Here is a 20144-nt window from a genome sequence, read left to right as displayed (position 1 = left end):
TTTTGTTTTGTTTTTTAAAGCAGTTTCATATATTCTCATGTTAAGTTTCTTTTTCTTTGGTAGCTATATAAGCCTCATAAATGAATGTTTTTTCTTTAAGGTGCCAAAAACTTACTGGGATTTTATTAGAGGAAATATCACACTTTGAAAGTTTGCTTTTGAACACTTTGACTGAGTCACTTAAAATAATTCATTTTTGTTTCTGAAGGATCAGTTCCACGACAAGACCCCTTATACGATTATGTTTGGTCCAGATAAATGTGGAGAAGACTATAAATTGCACTTCATCTTCCGCCACAAAAACCCCAAAACGGGTGTATATGAAGAAAAGCACGCTAAGAGGCCAGATGCAGATCTAAAGACCTATTTTACTGATAAGAAAACACATCTTTATACATTAAGTAAGAATATGCATTAATTTGGGGGTGTGATAGCATTTATCATCTTTTTAATTTAAAGGTTGTACACCTGGAGGAGACCCAAGCCTGCAAGTAAGAGTTTCTGTTGACTTAATATCATAGTGGTGTAAAGAACTTAATCTCTCATCACTAAAAAAAAGATTTCTCCTCCCATAGGTTGAATTGAGAAGTGGGGTTTGAGACATTTTCAGAGTGATCTTTCGTGTTCCATAAAGAGCTTTGCTGATTCCCCTCGTTTTCTTGTCATTATTTTCTTGTTGATAACATGTTAAATGATAGGACACAGTAGAAATATATGTACTTTTTTTTTCAAATTATCTGTCAGTTGAACTTTGGATGCTCCAACACCTAGACAGTTGAATTTAATCGTTTGGACTGCATCTTTTGTTTTAATGAAGTTTTTCCTGATGGTTTGAGCGTATATAGACATGCCTCTTTTCTTAAAGAATATAGTAACTTTTTTTATTTGTAACAAAAGTAATACATACTCAGTGTGGAATTCAAAAGCTGGAAATAAGCAAAACAAAAGATGTTTAAAATTATTTGAAATATCAACATTGTAACATATGTTTGGCTGTATGTGTATAAACACGTGTCATTTTTTTATTAAAAATTGAAGGTGCTATATTTCACTTGCTCTCTTAACTTCACAAAAGCAGCAGCAGCTCTCCGTGAGTACATACTACTGCTGACATTGCTGCTCTTGGTCATTACTGAGGACAGCGGAGTGGTTGCTGCTTGATTTCCATAGTATTCTGGATATGCTGCCTGGGAGACATTTAGGTGTAGGATCTGGGCTTTAGAGGAAGTCTCATTTGAGATACCTTTATGGATTTAAAATTCTACTGGGCTCCAAAAGTACAACCATAAATGGACATGTGGTTCAATGCACAAAATAAAAAACTGTACTTTGAAATTTTAGTAACATAGATGGCGGTAGTACCAATTCAAAAAATGAGGAAGAGGGCTTTTTCCACTTGGGGGAATGGTTATAATAAATAAACTTATTTGCCTGTTGACTGGTGTGTAACCATTTGTATCAGATCATCATTGCATCAGTTTATATACCTTTGGTGTTTTGCTGTTTTTAATGTCCATAATTGAAGTCTTTTGGTGTTTTAAATTTTATGTATCATTATGTTTTAATTTTAAAATCCTGAGGAACTAGTGTTTATGAATTATAGTTAAGGAAGAGTGGGTTAATTTGCTTAAAGTTTCAAGACCATGTTCTGACTCTAATGCCCTGAGGTCATTACTCTGTGCTTCTGTTTTCTGTTAGAAATATGATCTTCTGTTGTGTAAAGAGAGCTTGGGGAATGAGTGGTTAATTAACTTTTTAAAATTGCATTTAATTTTTTCAGTCCTGAATCCAGATAATAGTTTTGAAATACTAGTGGACCAATCTGTTGTGAATAGTGGAAATTTGCTAAACGACATGACTCCTTCTGTAAATCCTTCACGTGAAATTGAGGACCCAGATGACCAGAAGCCTGAGGACTGGGATGAAAGACCAAAAATACCAGATCCTGATGCTGTCAAACCGGATGACTGGTGAGTCTTGGAGTGCAGCATTTCATACATTCCATGTGGCCTAAACAACCGAATGTTGGCTAAGATCTCATAATTTCAATAATCTGTGATGCTGTCTAAATGGTAGGAGAAACGTAGACCACTGTGGCTTCAGTGGGGCCATAGTGATCGTCTGGATTACCTGACACCATTTCATAAGCCACAAAATGCTGAAATTGATGAAAGAGTTTGTCTGTGGTAACATGGTTGGTTTATAGCAGAACCTCTTCTGGCCTGGACTTTCCAGCACTTCTATTAACTCACATCTGAAAGTCTTGAAATGTTAAATTTTAACTTGAAAAATAACCTTTTCCCATTTAAATCTCACTCAAGACATGTCTGCTCTGCTTTGGACAGTGGAACAAAACCGTGGGGATACCAGCTGCCCACAAAGCTCCAGTTTCAGCCATGAGACAGGCAGGTGAAGTCGGCATGCAGGTGGCAAGTGATCTAGCAGTAGGTGTCAGCAGGTGACCAGAGCACCGGGTCTACCTGATCCAGGGGTGGCTTCTTGAAGCAGGGCAGGTCAAACTGAGACTTGAAAGTGGGGTAGGAGTCAACCCAGTGGTGATGATCAGAAATGATATTCCCAGTTGAGGAAGAACAGCGTGTGTAGTAGTGGGGAAGCAGGAGTGAGCTTGACACGTGTGAGCAAACTGGAGTATATAGTGTGGAGCTTTTCATGCAGTGTAAAACGGGAGAGTAATGGAGAGTGAAAACAGGCAGGGTTAGACTCTTGTGTGTGGCCATGTTTGAACTCGGATATAGTGACTTTCAGAAACGTCAGGAAGTGAACAAAGAGGAGTTAAATTCTAGCTCATGTTTTTCCTCCCTTAAAGTATGTGTACCTAAACTTTTATGCTGTGCTAGTGTAAATGCTAAGTTTGTATATTCGTGAACATTAGGTCTGGACTCCGCCTACCTAGCTGTTTTATTTTAGGGGTGGGAGTGTGAATGTTTGGCTTAATTAAAAGGGCCAGCTGAATATTATACAAGTTCTCATGCCATTAATTTAAAGTAAGCATTATTCAAAAAAGAAGCCGTAATCGTGACCAAGGATAGATGTCTTTGTTTTATCAGCTGAAGTGGCACTGTTATACAGTAACCGCATAAAACTTTGAAATTAGGTTCTTCTTGATGAACTTTTATTTTCAGAGTAATTATAATTCACATACTAAAATCCATCCTCTTAATTTGTACAATTCAGCAATTTAGTATATTCACAGTATTGTGCAACCATTGCCACCACGGTCTAATTCCAGAACATTTGTATCATCCAAAAAGAAACCCATACCCATTAAGCAGTTACTTCCCGTTTCTTCCTTCCACCAGCCCCTTGGCAATGACTAATCTACTTTCTGTCTCTGGATTAACCTATTCTGGACATAGCATACTATATACAATATGCGACCCTTTGTGTCTGGCTTTTTTCATAATGTTTTCATCATAATGTTTTCAAGGTTCATCCATGTTGAAGCACGTGTCAGTACTTTGTTCCTTGTTCTGTCTGATGAATACTCCATTGTGTGGATATCGACACACTTTATTCATCCGTTCTTTAGTTGACTGATGTTTAGCTTATTTCCGTTTTTTGGAAATGGTTATGAATAATGTTGCTATGAACAGTCATATACAGGTTTTTGGGTGGTTCCACGTTTTTATTTCTCTTGGAGTGGAATCGCTGGGTCATATGATGACTATGCGTTTAGCTTTTTGAGAAATGGCCGAACTTTTCCAAAGTGGGTGTACTAATTTACTTTCCTACCAGTGACGTATGGGAGTTCTGGTGTCTCCACGTCCTTGCCAACACTTGTTTTTATCCATCATTTTTCTCACAGCCAACCTAGTAGATGTGAAGTGATATTTTATTATGGTTTTGATTTGAATTTCTCTGATGGCTAACGATGTTAAATTATCTTTTCATGTGCTTATTGGCCAATTGTGTATCTTTGGAGAAATGTCTATTTACATCCTTTGCCGTTGTTTAAATTGGGTTGTCTTTTTATTACTGAGTTGTAAGAGCTCTCTCTGTATTTTGAATACTAGACCATTATCAGATGAACGAGTTACAGATATTGTCTAGAAGGAATTATTTAAAATTTTGAGGTTAAGCAAGACTTCTCTATTTTAGATTGCCCTGTTTCATATTCACAAGTGGGATCAATTATGATTCCCTGGTCAGTGCTGTCATAACTAGCCTTCTCGTTTGTGTTTAAGGGATGAAGATGCCCCTGCTAAGATTGCAGATGAAGAAGCTACAAAACCTGAAGGCTGGTTAGATGATGAGCCCGAATATGTGCCTGATCCAGATGCAGAGAAGCCGGAGGATTGGTAAGAGCTTCAGTTAATTTTTTAAATTACTTGCTTTTTTACTGAAGTAAAAGTTAATAATTAAATATAGCCAAGTGTCTAACTTAAGTGTACAGCTCAACAAATTTAATTTCGTGTTTGTCTTTTTTTTTTTTTTTTTTTTTTTTTTTGAGAGAGAGAGAGAGAGAGACAGTGTGAGTAGGGGAGGGACAGAGAGAGGGAGACACAGAACCTGAAGCAAGCTCCAGTCTGAGCTGTTAGCACAGAACCCGACACAGGGCTCAAACTCATGAACTGAGAGATCATGACCTGAGCCAAAGTTGGACATTTAACTGACTGAGCCACCCAGGCATCCTCATATTTGTCTTTTTTCTTTTAATTTTTTTTTTTTTAATGTTTATTTATTTTTGAGACAGTGTGACAGAGTGCAAGCAGTGGAGGGGCAGACAGAGGGAGACACAGAATCTGAAGCAGGCTCCAGGCTCTGAGCTGTCAGCCCAGAGCCTGATGCGGGACTCAAACTCACGAACCGTGAGATCATGACCTGAGCCAAAGTCGGACGCTTAACCGACTGAGCCACTCAGGCACCCCCATGTTTGTCTTTTTTAACATGACTGTCATGTTACTGGAAATGCAGAAACAAGATGGTACTCCAGTGTCATCATAGTATGACACCGTGAAAGAATTTCTGCAGGATTTCAGGGGAACCCTGGCATGGCCATCAGTCCTGCATCACAGGATCCATTTGTAATTTGTCTCTCCACAGGGATGAAGATATGGATGGAGAATGGGAGGCTCCTCAGATTGCCAACCCTAAGTGTGAGTCGGCCCCTGGGTGTGGTCTCTGGCAGCGACCTATGATTGACAACCCTAATTATAAAGGCAAATGGAAGCCTCCCATGATTGACAATCCTAACTACCAGGTTTGTGCCTCTTGATGGTTGAGTTGCCTCACTGATCTGTTTGTTTGGATAGAAGTTTTGTTTGTAGTGAGGCCTTAAGGTGGATCACTGTATTCAGACTATTGAATTGAGAACAAACTGCCGAATTGAGAGAGAGTTTATATGTTAAGTGTTGAAAAAATAAACCTAGAAACTGGAAGGAAGAGCTTTCCTAATTGCTTTGTAACTTGTGTTTAAAAAAGGAAAAGAAAAATGGAAAACTTGTGATTTGGGCACCCTTATGTTGTGTGGTGGGGGTGTTGCAGCCACTGGATCCAAACCAGCAATCCATGGAATGGGGTGGATAGAGCCCTGACGTGGGAAGGGGCTCTCCGACCCTGAGTCCGGTCATTGCTTCACCTAGTATTTCAGCTGTGAAAAGACTGTGAGATGCAAATATAAAATGCTCAGAATAGAGCTAGTGATGTTATAAAGCTGCAACTTCACTACAAACATGTAACCACTTAGACCCTGGTCTGTCTTGCTGTTTCTGTCCTAGTCAGATGATTTGTCATTGTTAATTTCCACTTGGTTCCCTTTAAAATGTAAGGCATAGGTCTCTGTCTTTGTGCATACACTATGTGTGTACTTTTCCGTTTGTAAGTGTATTTTTAATTGTGCAGTCAAGCAATAAGATAAATTAAAATTGCCCTTTAATTAAAAGTGCCTTTAGCTGTTCTGTGGATGGCCATTTAGGTGGATTGCCATTTTTGCTTTCGGCGTCCTTTCTGCAGTAATCATCCTTGAACATGTCTGGTGTATGTGGTAACCATTTCTCTAGCTAGTTATCAAGAAGTAAAATTGCTGGTTGAAGGTCATGTACATTTTAAATCACTATTGGACAAGTCTGTACTTGTTCAAGGCTGTTTATTGATAAGAGTCTGTTGGAATGTGCCAGGCAGAGCGAGGTGTTGGTTTGGATCAAGGTCATGGATGATGTTAGAAATTGAAAGTACTTGGAGTCCAGACATCTTAGAGGCGTCAGTAGCATTTACTGTTTTCTTCCTGTTGCTCAGTTGAGTTTTACAAAGTCAGCACTTGGCCTTCATTGATCATGCAGAATTCATCTTAATTCTTACTTAGGTTCACCATAAGTTTGTGTTGTTCATTATCTGAAGTGATTTTTTAAAATTTTTCTCTAGGGAATCTGGAAGCCCCGGAAAATACCAAATCCAGACTTCTTTGAAGATCTGGAACCTTTCAAAATGACTCCTTTTAGCGCTATTGGTTTGGAGCTGTGGTCCATGACCTCAGACATTTTTTTTGACAACTTTATTATTTGCGGTGATCGAAGAGTAGTTGATGATTGGGCCAATGATGGATGGGGCCTGAAGAAAGCTGCCGACGGAGCTGCTGAGGTTTGTGCTTACTTGTTTCTTACGCATTTATGTCTGTTATTGCAAGTAACAAATTGTTTCTTTTGTGACAGGCTATCTTCTAGGATTTGTCTTTTACCTTATTTGGGAATAGTGGCATAAAATGTGTGACTGTATGCCTGCTAAAAACAAAATACCAGGTGTTTGGACATGATTTCACCAGTCTGACATGATGGCTTCAGATTCCCTATTTGTGTTACGTGTAGGGTAGTTTTTTTTTTTACTTTGTTAAAGCATATTTAACAAAATTTGCCATTTAGGGTATGTGTGTATTTAATTAAAAATTTTTTTCTTTAATGTTTAAGAGAGAGAAAGAGCATGTGACCACATGTTGGGAGGGGTGGAGAGAGAGAGTCCCAAGCAGGCTCTGTGCTGTCCACGCGGGGCCTGATGCGGGGCTCGATCCCATGAACTGTGAGATCACGACCTCAGCCGATATCAAGAGTCAGACAATTAACCCACTTGAGCCACCCAGGTGCCCCCTAGGATATATTTTAATGCACTCTTAAATGTTGAATCATGGTTTACCAATATATGGAATTTTCACACAAGCGGCCATATGGCCAAGCTGTGAGTGCGAGAGCCAGAGATAATTGAGATCAAGAAATCATTCATTCACTGGCGGTGAGGTTAAGGGGGCCTCTGGCAGGTGATTAAGAAACCTGCTTTCACACCTGTGCAAGGGAAACCACCTTGATGGTAAAAGCGGGGAAAATGGAGACTTTCTCTTATTTCCTTTTTATGTTGTATGACTGTCTTGGCTCAAACCCTTTGACAAGGGAGTAGTGCCATACAGAGGTTAAACAGAGAAATGGTGCCACCTATGTATTTGGTGTCAAAAACAAGGACCTGAGCTCCGTCTCATCCTGTTTCTCAGCCAGGTGTGGTGGGGCAGATGATTGAGGCGGCCGAGGAGCGCCCGTGGCTCTGGGTGGTCTACATCCTGACAGTAGCTCTGCCTGTGTTTCTTGTTATCCTCTTCTGCTGCTCTGGAAAGGTATGAGTTTTTCTTTTTTTAGTCACTTTTAGAAAGAACTCATATTAAATATAACTAAGATCTGTTGCCTGAGATCAGTAATGAGTGGGCCACACCTGGAACCTTACTCACTACTCTCAGTGGCCATTTATTGTGCCCAGATGGGAGGAGGATTTATAGCCCTTCAGTTTCTAGTAAGTACTTAAGCCTGCAATATTGCCCTTCCATAATATTTGGCAGCAGCTTTCTAGAAAACAAAAACAGAAAACACAACAACTTAGGTATAGAACCAGCCATCTGGGCCCAAACCAGCTTTTCTTCCTAGGATAGCTGTTTTCATATACTTTACAATTCAGTCTTTTATTTTTTTCATTATGCATTCTTCTTCAGCATCCCTACCTCCCCCCCCAAAATACATTTGGGAGTAATCCAGCCTTATTTTTAGTTTTTCTTGTTTAGTCTTTGTTGTGTGCACTCCAGAAAAAAAAAAAAAAGGGCAAGAAAATTCTGTTTAAGTGCTCTACTTCTGTTAAACGAGGATTATGTTTCACCTTGCACTGGGTGTGTTTCGTTCTTTGTTCTCACCCTTTGTTCTTACTGTTTCTTCTGCCCTTGACCTGCACACATGCTCACTGAAGAGAAAACTCTCAGGGCAGGAATTACATCTTACCTCATTTTTAAACCTTTTTTTTTTTTTTTTTTTTAAGTGTATCTACTTATTTTGGAGGACGGGGGCAGAGAGAGGAGAAAGAGAATCCCAAGCAGGCTCTGCCCTGTCAGCACACTGCCCAATGCAGGGCTCAGTCTCACGAACTGGGAGATCATGACCTGAGCCGAAGTCAGGAGTTGGATGCTTAACTGACTGAGCCACCCAGGCACCCCTATATATCTTAACTCATTTTACCAGTATATAGCCTCGTATAGAACTTGGTTTGTAGATGTTAACATAAAAGCATAAGCAAAATTGTTGCATTTTGCGGGAATATTTCAGAAACAGTCAAGTCCTGTGGAATATAAGAAAACTGATGCCCCTCAACCAGATGTGAAGGAGGAAGAAGAAGAGAAGGAAGAGGAAAAGGACAAGGGAGACGAGGAGGAGGAAGGTGAAGAAAAACTTGGTAAGAAGTAGGCCCCAGAATATCTGCTTTAAGCTAAGACCCTAAGGTGTTTTCAAACAATAAAGATTGCTTTTGAATGTTGAAGCATGTTCTAATGCTAATGGTCTAATTACCAAAAACAAATATAAGGTTTCGCTCAGTTTGTTGTACTTTTGATTTCTGTCTTAGAAGAGAAGCAGAAAAGTGATGCTGAAGAAGATGGTGGCACTGTCAGTCAAGAGGAGGAGGATAGAAAACCTAAAGCAGAGGTAATACGAAGGAAAAGTACAGTTTATATCTCAAGCAACTCAAGTGAAAGTACATTTCCCTAGAGGGGGCATTTTTAAAAAGGTTTTTTAAATGTTCATTTTTTGAGAGAGAAAGAGACAGAGGGTGAGGTGGTGGGCAGAGAGAGGGAGACACAGAATCTGAAGCAGGCTCCAGGCTGAGCTGTCAGCACAGAGCCTGACATGGGGCTCGAACTCCCGGACCGTGAGATCATGACCTGAGCCGAAGTTGGATGCTCAACTGACTGAGCCCCAGGTGCCCCTAGAGAGGGGGTACTTTCATAGGGTAATTTTCATTTGCTGTGGCAATTAAAAAAATGTGTTAGAATTAGTTTTATAAAAGTGGAATTCTTAGGACAGGTACACATTTTATTGGTTAATTTTAAACTATATCTGAATCTTGGAAGTATTTTTCTGTGCTACAAATGGTTTTCTGGAATAAGCAGAAGGTTTTAGGGGAAAACCAATACAGTGTTTTTAAGATGGTAACTTCAGGTTATTAATGTAACACATCTGTCTCCTCTCTCCTTGCTGTGCCCTTAAAAAGTATTTCCTTCACTAGGGGTCTAGTGGTTAGGAGGGAATAAAAAGTATTTTTTGAGCAAATAATTGTATTCTAAAATTTTTATCCCTGTTACTCATGGATTCATCCATTCAACAAACATTTCTGGAGTGCCCATCATATGCTGCACATTGCCAACGAACAAGACAGAAACAAAAATACCCTGCCTTTGGGGAGCATAAATTCCAGTAGGAAGAAATAGCCAATAAGCAAGAGGCATTATAAGGAAATGAATGAATAGTATGTTAGGAAACTATACGGCCTGAAAAATAAAAGTAGGAAAGGAAAGGGTGTTAGAAGTACCGGAGGTGAGATGGGTTGCAATGGTAGGGATGGTAGGCCTCATGGAAGAGTGACACTGGAGCAGACTTAAAAGAGATACAGGACTTTGCCGTGGAGATGTCCTTAGGAAGAGCATTCCTGGCAGAGAGAACAGCCAGTACAGTGGCCTGAAGTAGTAGTCTAGCGGCCATTGGGGAGGTGGGGGGTTGGGGTGGGGAAGGCTCTAGATTAAGTGGGACCTCCCAAGCCATAATGTGAGCTTGGCTTTTCCTTCTTGTGAAATGGGCAGCCATTGCAGGCTTTAGGGCACAGGAGTGACAGGATCTGAATACTCTGGCTGCTGTGTTTTCTACAGACGGGAGAATCAGTGAGAACAGTTAGGAGGCTGCTGTGATAATGCAGGCAAGATATGGTGGCTCTAGCCAGGTGATAGGAGAGGAAGGTCTGAGAACTCACTGGGCTTCCGGGTCCAGATTTTGGGTGAATTGGTAAGAGGTACAAGGGAAAGAGAATTGTCTACACCTTTCTTAGGGCCCTTTTCCAAGCATATCTCTGTTTCAGTTTGCTCTTTGCTGGAAAACCTTACCCAGTTTCCATTCTAGCTTCTGCACCTCTGCCCCTCCATCGATAAAGGTCAATGCTGTTTACATTTTCTATGGCCGTAGCCTGTCTCAAGTAGAATGCAGAGTTTCAACTAAATGCTCTTCTTTCAGGTAGGGACGAGTCTCACATACGTATTTTATATCCACCAGTCTTCCTCACAATATAAGAAGTCGCTCCATAGAGTAGAATGAGGCCCTGGGCTTGTCATCTAGAATGTCGTGTGGGACTGCTGGGATAGTCTTCCATCCTCTTATATCCCGTCTTTCTCAGAGAAGCCTCAAAGTGGGGCTAATGTGCCCACAGGCCAGTAGATTATTCAGGATCGAACAGGATAATGTGGGGAAAGCATGGCATCTGGTCCTTTTTAAAGAAAACGTTTAGGAGTTAGATTGAGGAAAGTGCCTGTCTGTAGAAAACAGTACAGATTAAATTAGAACGCACATAACCCCACCGCCTCTGAGACACTTGTTCTTGGTGCACTTTCTTCTAAAGATTTTTATTCTTTTCTTTCCTCAGATGGGTTACCCTCACTCAGCCTGACAAATCTTGAAAACTTGGTGAAGTTTTACTTGTTTATAAAGTATGCTACTTACAGTGAATTTGTTATTTTTTCATCCAACAGGAGGATGAAATTTTGAACAGATCACCAAGAAACAGAAAGCCGCGAAGAGAGTGAAACAATCTTAAAGAACTTGATCTGTGATTTCCTCTCCCTCCCCTTCCCCTGCAAGTGTGGTCCTAGGAGAGGACCCTGGCACACCTTAGGTTGAAACTCAGAAAACCTCCAGACGTCACCATCAACAGGTTCCAGTCGAACACTAGCCCGTGTAATTTTAAACATCTAAGCAGTAAATAATTGCAGTTGTGACCTAAAGGACCCTGTTGCTGTAGAAAGAAAGCATTTAACATTAATGGTTGTGAAACATAACATGAAGCAACTAACTTGTATTTTGTTTTGTTTTGTTTTGAAACATCTTTGTTTTTTAAAATAGAGTGGTAGAACTTTGCCAGTCTTTAAAAATCTTGGCTTAATTTAATATATTAATCTGTCCATGCAGAAGTAACACCAACTTTTAGAAGTGCTAGGGGGATGAATTGCAGTTTTTATCACCAAATTTGTTTTCTAAGTTTGGTATTAAGAAACCTTCAAGTGTGTCTGTCCCTTAAAATTGATAATCATGTTTAAAGTGCAGTAGTTTGTGGTTATAATCTTGTTTTGCTTGCTTCCATCACTCAATTCCTCCTAAGGAAATTGAGGAGATGGATTGGATGGCAGCCCAAATTTATAGAAGGGTTCTGTTTCAGTTGTATTAAAAATAGACATACAGAAAGAAGAAACTTTTCCTCTTGTTGGTTTAGACCATAAAGTGCGTGTGTTCTGTTGCCCTTGGAACAGCCCAGTTCCCAGACAGCTTTGCAGTCGGTGGAGGAGGTGGCATAGTGTGGCACTCGGGCGGTCATGCTTCCCAAACTGGGAGAGTCTGGGCTCCAGCCTTCTGGAGCAGGTGGCTTTTTAAGGAATGCTCCCAGGGTATGGGAGCTCCCAAGTAGATGCAGATGTTTCGTCACTTCTTCCACTGTGTTGACACTGTTTCCTTCCCTGTTTTCCCCAGTTCCCAGCTTTCTCCTCTGCTATGCATTTTCTTCACAGCGCAGCTTGCAGTCCGTTGCTGAAAATGATTATAAAGCTCTGCATAGTGTTAAGCTTTATGTGATTAAGTGTATGTTTCTTCTTCCTTTTCTAAGCAGACCCGCACCTTTCCAGGGTCAAAGTACAGAATAGAATACTGTCTTTCATTTTTATCCATTTCTTTTACTCTGTGTAAAGGCTTGAGAAGTCTAAGCCAGAGGCGAGCCAATTCAGAATTGACTGTAATTGAACACAGGCTAAAAGTATTTATGAGAGGAGTGACATATAGCATGATTTACCTGATTTTTTGTAGCTGCTAACCTTTTTAAGTCTTCATTTGCAGTTCATGTAACATTTGTGTCTTAAATTACATGATAAAGCAGTCCTGTTTAAGCAGTTTTTTTTTTTTAATGTGGCTTGTAGAATTTTTTAAAAAGTGATCTTAGATTTGTTTTTTTCATGTGGAATGCAGATGGGTGCTATCGGAGCCTCTCCCCCATCACTATAGTGTGATATCATTATTACACCACACTGAAATGTATTCAGAATTGTTTTAGCTTTATTCTTTCTTCAGAGGTGTTTCAAATGTACCGATGATACTGTTTCTTGCACTGAATATATATAAACACTCCAAAGTGTTTATATTGGGGAGATTCGGGGAGGAAGTATATTCGTAAGAGATGAAGGCTGTATCTGTTTATTTTGTTTATCTTAAATTTTTTACTGGTTCACTGAAATTCTTAGGAGGGTGGGATGAATTTTTCTTGCTGTTCAGTGCTTTATCCTTTTCATCTATTGTTCTGTGGTCACAGTGACCGTAGCTATGTAGCAGACTTTCCCAAATGTATTGAGTGCAAATAAACAGTTACTTAGCAAGACCTGAAAATATGTCTGTAGGTTTCTCCTTGAAGCAAATGTGTGGGATCATTGCATTTCCAGAAATCTGCCTTCCTCACTCTGACGCTCCACTCTGTCTCGTGTCTCACTTAACAGTTTCTTCCAGCTAATGGCAAGTATAAATTAGTGTTCATTTGCCTTTCCAGGATTATTTAGCAAAGTTTGTCCAAAAAGAAAGAAAAGAAAAAAGCCTTTTCTTGGTTCTCTTTTTCACTTTGTTGAAGGTGCAGCCTTCTAATTAAATGTCTGACACATTAATGAACGACCAGCAGTGTTTAGCTCTTCAAAAGCACTTACATTATAATTTAACATGCTGGCTATTTGTCAAATTGTTGTAAAATACCCACTCCGTCAGATGTATTCCTCAATTTCTCTTACCCACAAAATATTCTCTGCATTTTCCTCAAATTGTCACGTCACTAAATGGTGTTACATTAAAGGCCTGTGTTAAGTGTCTGCTTTTGACTGAACTTCTTCATGGTAACTGTCAATTCAAGTGTTTTACTGCAGAAAATATGGACAATTGAGTAATTATTTCATCTCACCAGTGTAGACTTTGCCTTCTTTTTCTGCTGGATTGGGGGTCGGTAGTTTCTGTTGTATATATAATAGGGATAGCAGGAAAGGGGGGGCAGTAATTTGTAGATAATATTCTTTAAGATTTATTGGACTCATTGAACTTTTTAGAGAATTTGTTCAGAATCAGATTCTTTTACATATTCTTACGTATTTGAAGGATGTTTCTGAAAGTTGGGCCAAAACTACTTTAAAATGTGCCTTTAGGCTTTTGGGTTACTTACTGGAAGAGAAGTACACAGAATGTAGTACACTTAGTTACTATTATCTCTCCTATTAGAAAATGTATGTTTGAAGAAAGGCAGGACCATGATACGGCTTTCATGAGCTCTAGACACTTTTGTCTTGGGCCACTTTGTGTTTTTTTTTTAACTGCATTTGTATAAAATACTACTTGAATAAGAATTTTTTTCTCCTGATTTTAAAATAAAACATTTTTGTGGGCCCTAGTAAAACGTTACTGTAACAAATGTTGACCAGTTAGTTGGTGGTGCCTCTCCACTAACAGCCTCCTGGCGCCTCCTGTTTAACTTTTTAGCAGTTAGGGTGCCCTTAATAACTTCTTAGTATCTCTTGAGCCAACGCAGGCTTAGTAGCTAGTTTTCCGGTTTTGTTTTTGTTTTTTTTTTTTAAGGTTTATTTTTGAGTAATCCCACACCCAACGTGGGGCTGGAACTCACAGCCCAGGATCAGGAGTCGCTGGCCCCACTGAGTTAGTTGGGTGCCCCTTAATACCTAGTTTTAGTACTGAGTCATTGCTCCTGTTTTTACCCCCAGTCTCTCACCCCGTATGCCTACTAGTTATAATACTAGAACGTAATTGTCCCTGGTTGGATTATTTGAGTGACTCAATTTTACCTAAGCCATAATCCTTTAACTGTCAGGCTAGGCTCCCTGGGTTTTTTTTGTTTTTAAGTAGGACTTTTGAAACTTGCTCAAACTTTTGTATTAAGTGGAAATTGACAGTCCCCGTGATTCGTAATGGTGCTAGAAGAAAGCTCTTCCAGCACAGCACACTCGTGGACAATTCTGACCAATTATGAGGCCGGATGTAAGCAATGCGTCGAAAAACAGCTGACGTTGAAAAAGCGTGGCTACTTTAGAGTTCATCAAAACAATTCAACAAGGCTGTAGGAGGAGAAAATGGTGAAGCGCTGCAGTGCCAGGCAGGCGTCTGGGTCAGGCAGTTAACGCCTCGCGGACTGCCCCTTTTCTCCGCGGGCCCGGAAGGGCCTGAGGGCTAGGGGTGGTGTTTAGGACCGGCTCCTGTCGGTCATACTTGGCTCGGTGCCCAGCACTGAGGCCCGCCCAGGGGCTTCCCACCGCCCCTCACTTGAGAGTTCCTTTTAAACTCGTTCGGGAGCCCCAGCGCGCCTCTTGCGTGCTAGCCCCCGCCCCTCGGGCGGCCCGCTCTTCCTGCTCTGATTGGCCGCAGTGCCTGTTCATCAGCCGTGACGCCGGGGTCGCCTGCCGGGGCCCCGCCCTCTTCCGAGGGCCCTGAAAACAATTTTAAGATGGCGGCGGCGGCGGCGCGGAAAACAATGGGGCCGGGGCGGCGGGGACAGGCCGAAGCCTGAGGTGGGCAGCGAGCGCCGGCCCGGGTCGGGCCGAGCGGGGCCGGAGAAAGACCCGCCGCCGCGCGCGAGCCCGCTCCGCAGCCCGTGGGGCCATGGCGCGGCCGTAAGGCGGCCGGGCCGCCGGCGGGGAACGGAGCCCGCAGTGCCAGCCGGCTCCGAGAGGCCCGCCCCGGGCCCGGCCCGTGCAGCCCGCGGCCCATGGTGCTGCCCACCTGCCCCATGGCGGAGTTCGCGCTGCCGCGGCACAGCGCGGTCATGGAGCGCCTCCGCCGGCGCATCGAGCTGTGCCGGCGCCACCACAGCACCTGCGAGGCCCGCTACGAGGCCGTGTCGCCCGAGCGCCTGGAGCTCGAGCGCCAGCACACCTTCGCCCTGCACCAGCGCTGCATCCAGGCCAAAGCCAAGCGCGCCGGCAAGCACCGGCAGCCGCCCGCCCCGGCCCCGGCCACCGCCCCCGTCCCGGCGTCCGCCGCCGCCCCGGTGCCCGCCGCGCCGGCCTCGGCCCCGCGCCTCGACGCCACCGACGGGCCCGAGCACGGCCGCCCTGTCGCGGTGAGTAGGGCGTGGGGAGCAGCCACTGACTGCCCCTGACACCACCCGGCCACCTTGAGACTTCCCCAGTGCCCACAAATCCTCGGGTCTGGCTCGGGGGAGGCTGACATGGCAGGGACTGAGAAGTTGTCATCTGCGGGAAATGGCACTGTGGCATTACTTTGGGAAAACATGACCGTAAGGACCTTACTCACATTAAGGCCCCGGCTGGGAAGGCTGGTGAACGGTAGCTGAAAGGTGGTTCTTCCAAACTCGATTCTGAGATTTTGATAACTTTTGGGGGGAACAGACTGGCAAAGTGTTACCTCTGATAGTGACCTCATTTATTCTGCGAATGTTTTATAGGGTCCTTGCTCTTTGAAGAGTCAGGGCTTACATATGGAAATAAGTCGGCCTTCAGTTGTCTAAATCAAAGTGTTCTGAACGGAAAAATCCAAAAATCTTGGGAAATCGAAATAAAAGGCATCATACTGCTCGTGAGTTGCAAGACAATATTGCGTATTTAGGCAATCCAGAAATTTGTGAACTTGTGATTCCAGCAATATTGTTCACAATTCCCGTTTTATTTTATAAGCCTATTTAAAATCTTTGATAATATTAAGGAATTTGTTGGTTAGAGGTTTACCTCCCTGAAACTGATTTATGAAAGGAAGACAATTAAGAGGTGATTTTTGTTGTTGTTTTCTTGGTAACTTAAAGTTTAAAACAAGTGTTTAAAATCGAGTTTGTTCTGTGTGTTTTTAAAAGTTGTGCCTTTGTTACCTCTCAGCTAGGCTATTGCTGTACTCTTCTCTAACTAGTCTTTAGGTCATTAGTCTTTTTTCCTGTCTAAATGCTGTGGCTCCTATGCTCTGGTTGAATTCTTTTCTTTATTCTCTCCTACACTGGGCTGCTGGACATTTCATTGCTTATTGTATCAAGATTAGTCCAGTCTTCTGACCTCCCTTTTCCTGTCTGTAAATTGTGGATGTGTTTAGTTTCTTAACCTCCAGGATTCTTATAAGACTCAAGTGAGTGCAGATGTGAAAATATTTCTTAAACAGAAAAGCTGCTGCCTACAGGACCCTTCTCCCCTCTAAGAATCCTCCCATTCTTCAGCTCATCTTCCTCTTTAGAGCTAGTTTCAGACCATCCTAACTCACGATCAGATTCTTCTTTGTCCAAACATTTACAAAAGGTATCTCCGCTATTTATTTTTAGCACATAGTGGTGCTACTTTAGGTCATGTCTTGCTAACTGGACTGTAAGCCCTGGGAGGCAGGCAGGGAGGGGTTTGGCTCAGAGTCCTGTACATGTCTTAGGCCCTCAGCCTGTGTTTCTTGAGTGACTGATACTAAATTTCATAGTACTTTACTCAGTAATCTATGGTCTTGTGCACTAACCTCAAAAAGCAAAATGGCTTAATTTCATGAGCCACCTTTACTAACGACTCTTGTTTTAAGGAAAAGCCTTTAAGAGTAGTGGGTAGTCATTCCAATTTAAGTAAACCATGAAAGCTCATAAAAATCCTAGTTTTATACTCAAAATAGTTGCCTCGAACACCCTGTAGAAAGTACATTAGTAGTGAGAGAAAGAGCTTGGATCCTGTATGTTATTTTTAGTCCTGATTTACTGAAAAGAAATTAGGCCTGCTGTTTGAAGAGAAATAATTCTGAGTGTGTTAGAACTTGAATCTGGCTTTTCAGTCATTCCTTTGGGATCAGATGTGCCATGTTATGTTGATGTCTTATCACATTAAACCTTGACCCCTGGATTTCATGAGTTTAAACTTCAGAGTGGAAGTGCTCTTCCACCTCCCTAGTAGGAAGGGGGGACCCTTTTCACTTTAGTCCACAACTGATTCTAGCTGAGCTCTTCAGCCTTGATGGGGTCCTAGTAATGGAAGATCAGTATCACTAAGGAAAAAAAACAGTGTTTTCCCTTCTAATGGCTCCTTCGGTTCAGAGAGGAGAGTGCCTTGCTTGGATAAGACTTTGGTTTGGAGAGACAGCACAGCTTTTCACAGAGAGATGGAGAGGAGAAGGTGCCTCTTGGTCATTGTTATCTTTGACAGTTCTATTATGTGTATTTGATCTAATTAATGTCCCTTACATTGGGAATATGATCAGTTCTTTTTTTCCAGATATACTGTAGTATTGTTAGGCAGCTGTTTCACAGCCAGAGTTACCATCATCAGCAAACCCTTTGTAAAACAGAAAAGGGATCAGATAGATTTTGCCTTCAGGTTTTTTTCCTTTCTTAGGAAGTCCTGCAACAGCAGGCTTAACCACTACCTGCTTATTCTGTTAAGGATGGTTCAGAAACAGTGCTTCAGACTTTTTTCTATTCTACTTGTCAAGGAACAGCTGTTAGGTTTTCTTTATACTGTCTGTGTATTAAAAACCAGATTGTTTTCTAATGACAGGATTGACTTCTTTTTATTGGGTATGCTAGATTATAGGGAATTACCCAACCACTTGATACAAGCATTCATTCTGTGATGAGAATAGTCTTATACATTAGCTTGAACATTTTCTTTTAGTAAAAGGCTATAAAAGTTTCTGCCTCATCCCTTTATCCATCATTGTTACACTTTTGCTGCTTATTCCTTCAGTAGTTGTGAAAGTCTGTAGAGAAGTTTGACAGTTGCATGCCAGCCATTTGGGGCAGTTGCCTTCCCTGCTTAGTTTAGGTGTGAAAACTTTCCCTCTTTTTAACTTTTTATTTGTACATAATTTGAATACGTTTTTGACGTTTACTATTAATTTATTTTGAGAGAGAGAGAGCGTGTGTGCGCAAGTGAGCACAAACGGGGGAGGGGCAGAGAGGGAGAGAGAATCCCAAGCTGGCTCCACACGGTTGGCACAGAGCCCAGTGCAGGGCTTGATCTCATGAACCGTGAGATTGTGATCTGATCCGAAATCAAGAGTTGACGCTTAACCAACTGAGCCACGACACAAATGGTGCAAAAGACCTCTCTACACCCTTTACTTATGTTCTGCCCATTATCACTGTTGTGCTCCATTTGCTTTATCATTTCCACACACACTCTTTCTCTCCTGTTTCCACCCATCCATCCATCCATCTCTGTCTTTCTGTCTCTCTTAAAACCTTTGTTCCCTGAACTGGATGAGAGCACTATGTGCATACCATATGGCTCTCTACTTGCAGACACCCCAGTGTGTACCTTCTAAGAGTTAAGAAAGACTTACAAAATTTTAATAATGATTTGGTAGAGCAAACTAATGCTAGAATTATGCAGATAACAAATTACTTACAGGGAGTAGATATTTCTGAACGTAAAACAGACATTGTGCTGTAATCATGTGGGATAGTTTTAGAGAAAAGGTGACTAATGTGGCTTTAGGATCCTATTTCTTCCTATAACATCCAGGACCTTGTCCTGGCACTCTTTCCTTTTTTATCTTCAGTATCCCCTTTCCCACCCTGCCCTTCCCTTCAGCGTGAAAACATGGGCAGTTATTCTCCTTGCTTTTGTCTTTTCTCACCCTCAAAATAGTATTCCATCTTTTTCCTTCCCTTTGCCCTTTCCCCTTGAACTTCCCATTTACTCATGAGCCCATTGTAATCTGCCTTTTACCTCTTCTACTTTTCCGAAGTTACTCCCCTTAAATGGCACCAAAGATGGAATTGCCAAATTCAGTGGCTTCTTAGTCATCATTCTTTTTGACTTCCTCCTTCCCAAGACTCTTCTCTTAGCTTCTACTTTCTTCTGGTTCTCTTTCCAGCTTTCTGGTTTTTTTCTGAGTCTCCTGCTTTCCTTATTAATTCACTCAAGCAACAAGTACTTGAGTGCCTACTGTGGGCCAGAGGAATATAGCAGTGAACAGGCAAGTTAAAACTCCCGCCTTCATGGAGAAAGAGATTGATAATTTAAAAAATTAATTTTTGTAATATTAGTTATGCTAACAAAAAATTAAGAGTAATGTGATACTGGTGACTTACCTAGGAGCAACTTTAGATAAGATGCTTCATCTTTATTTGGACCTGATTGACAGGAGGTCATCAGTCAGCTGAAAGTCTCAGAAAAGAACATTCCAGTTAGAGAAAACCACCAGCACAGTCTCTGAGACAGCAACCTTCTGAGCTTGCCTGAAGAACAGAAAGGAGGTCAGTGTGGCTGGAGCCACATGGCACTAGGCAGCTAGTATGAGAGGTAGGTGAGGACGACTAGATCAAGTGCAGTGGGGAGCAGTTAGGATTTTAAGAAGTGTGACTTGTTGGTTTTTATTATGTTTATTTTTGACAGAGAGGATGAGCAGGGGAGGGGCACAGGGAGAGGGGGACAGAGGATCGGAAGAGGACCCCACGTTGACAGCAGAGAGCCCAACGCAGGACTTGAACTCATGAACTGTGAGATCATGACTGGAGCTGAAGTCAGATTCTTAACCGACTGAGCCACCTACTGAGTCACCCCAGCGTGATTTATTTTTTAAGGGCCTTTCTGATGCTATGTGGAGAATGCTTGGGGTGGCGTGCACAAGAGTGGA

General features: G+C 41.9%; 2 protein-coding genes across 5 annotated transcripts in view; both read left to right on the top strand.

Moving 5' to 3' along the window:
* The window catches only part of CANX (calnexin), a 34481-nt gene extending 21076 nt beyond the window's left edge, over nt 1–13405 (top strand). For 2 of the 4 annotated variants that reach the window (XM_027076932.2, XM_053219405.1), the window contains 9 exons: nt 209–401; nt 1781–1970; nt 4206–4319; nt 5065–5221; nt 6382–6597; nt 7493–7612; nt 8583–8709; nt 8878–8957; nt 11045–13405. In XM_027076932.2, the coding sequence (XP_026932733.1) occupies nt 209–401; nt 1781–1970; nt 4206–4319; nt 5065–5221; nt 6382–6597; nt 7493–7612; nt 8583–8709; nt 8878–8957; nt 11045–11098 (1251 nt within the window). In that variant the 3' untranslated portion in view covers nt 11099–13405. Of the gene's footprint in view, nt 1–208; nt 402–1780; nt 1971–4205; nt 4320–5064; nt 5222–6381; nt 6598–7492; nt 7613–8582; nt 8710–8877; nt 9036–11044 lie in introns of those variants that run through there. The other 2 variants (XM_053219392.1, XM_053219399.1) reach the window with 1 other exon arrangement.
* Nucleotides 13406–14449: 1044 nt separating this feature from the next.
* MAML1 (mastermind like transcriptional coactivator 1) overlaps nt 14450–20144 on the top strand; it is a 43389-nt gene continuing 37694 nt past the window's right edge. Inside the window, exon 1 of the mRNA XM_027076929.2 lies at nt 14450–15654. Coding sequence (XP_026932730.1) covers nt 15301–15654 — 354 coding nt within the window. The 5' untranslated portion in view covers nt 14450–15300. The remainder of the gene's footprint in view (nt 15655–20144) is intronic.

Source organism: Acinonyx jubatus, chromosome A1 (genome assembly GCF_027475565.1).
Source record: "Acinonyx jubatus isolate Ajub_Pintada_27869175 chromosome A1, VMU_Ajub_asm_v1.0, whole genome shotgun sequence".
In the NCBI taxonomy this organism is placed as follows: Eukaryota; Metazoa; Chordata; class Mammalia; order Carnivora; family Felidae; genus Acinonyx; species Acinonyx jubatus.
This window is presented reverse-complemented; position numbering and strand designations above follow the sequence as displayed.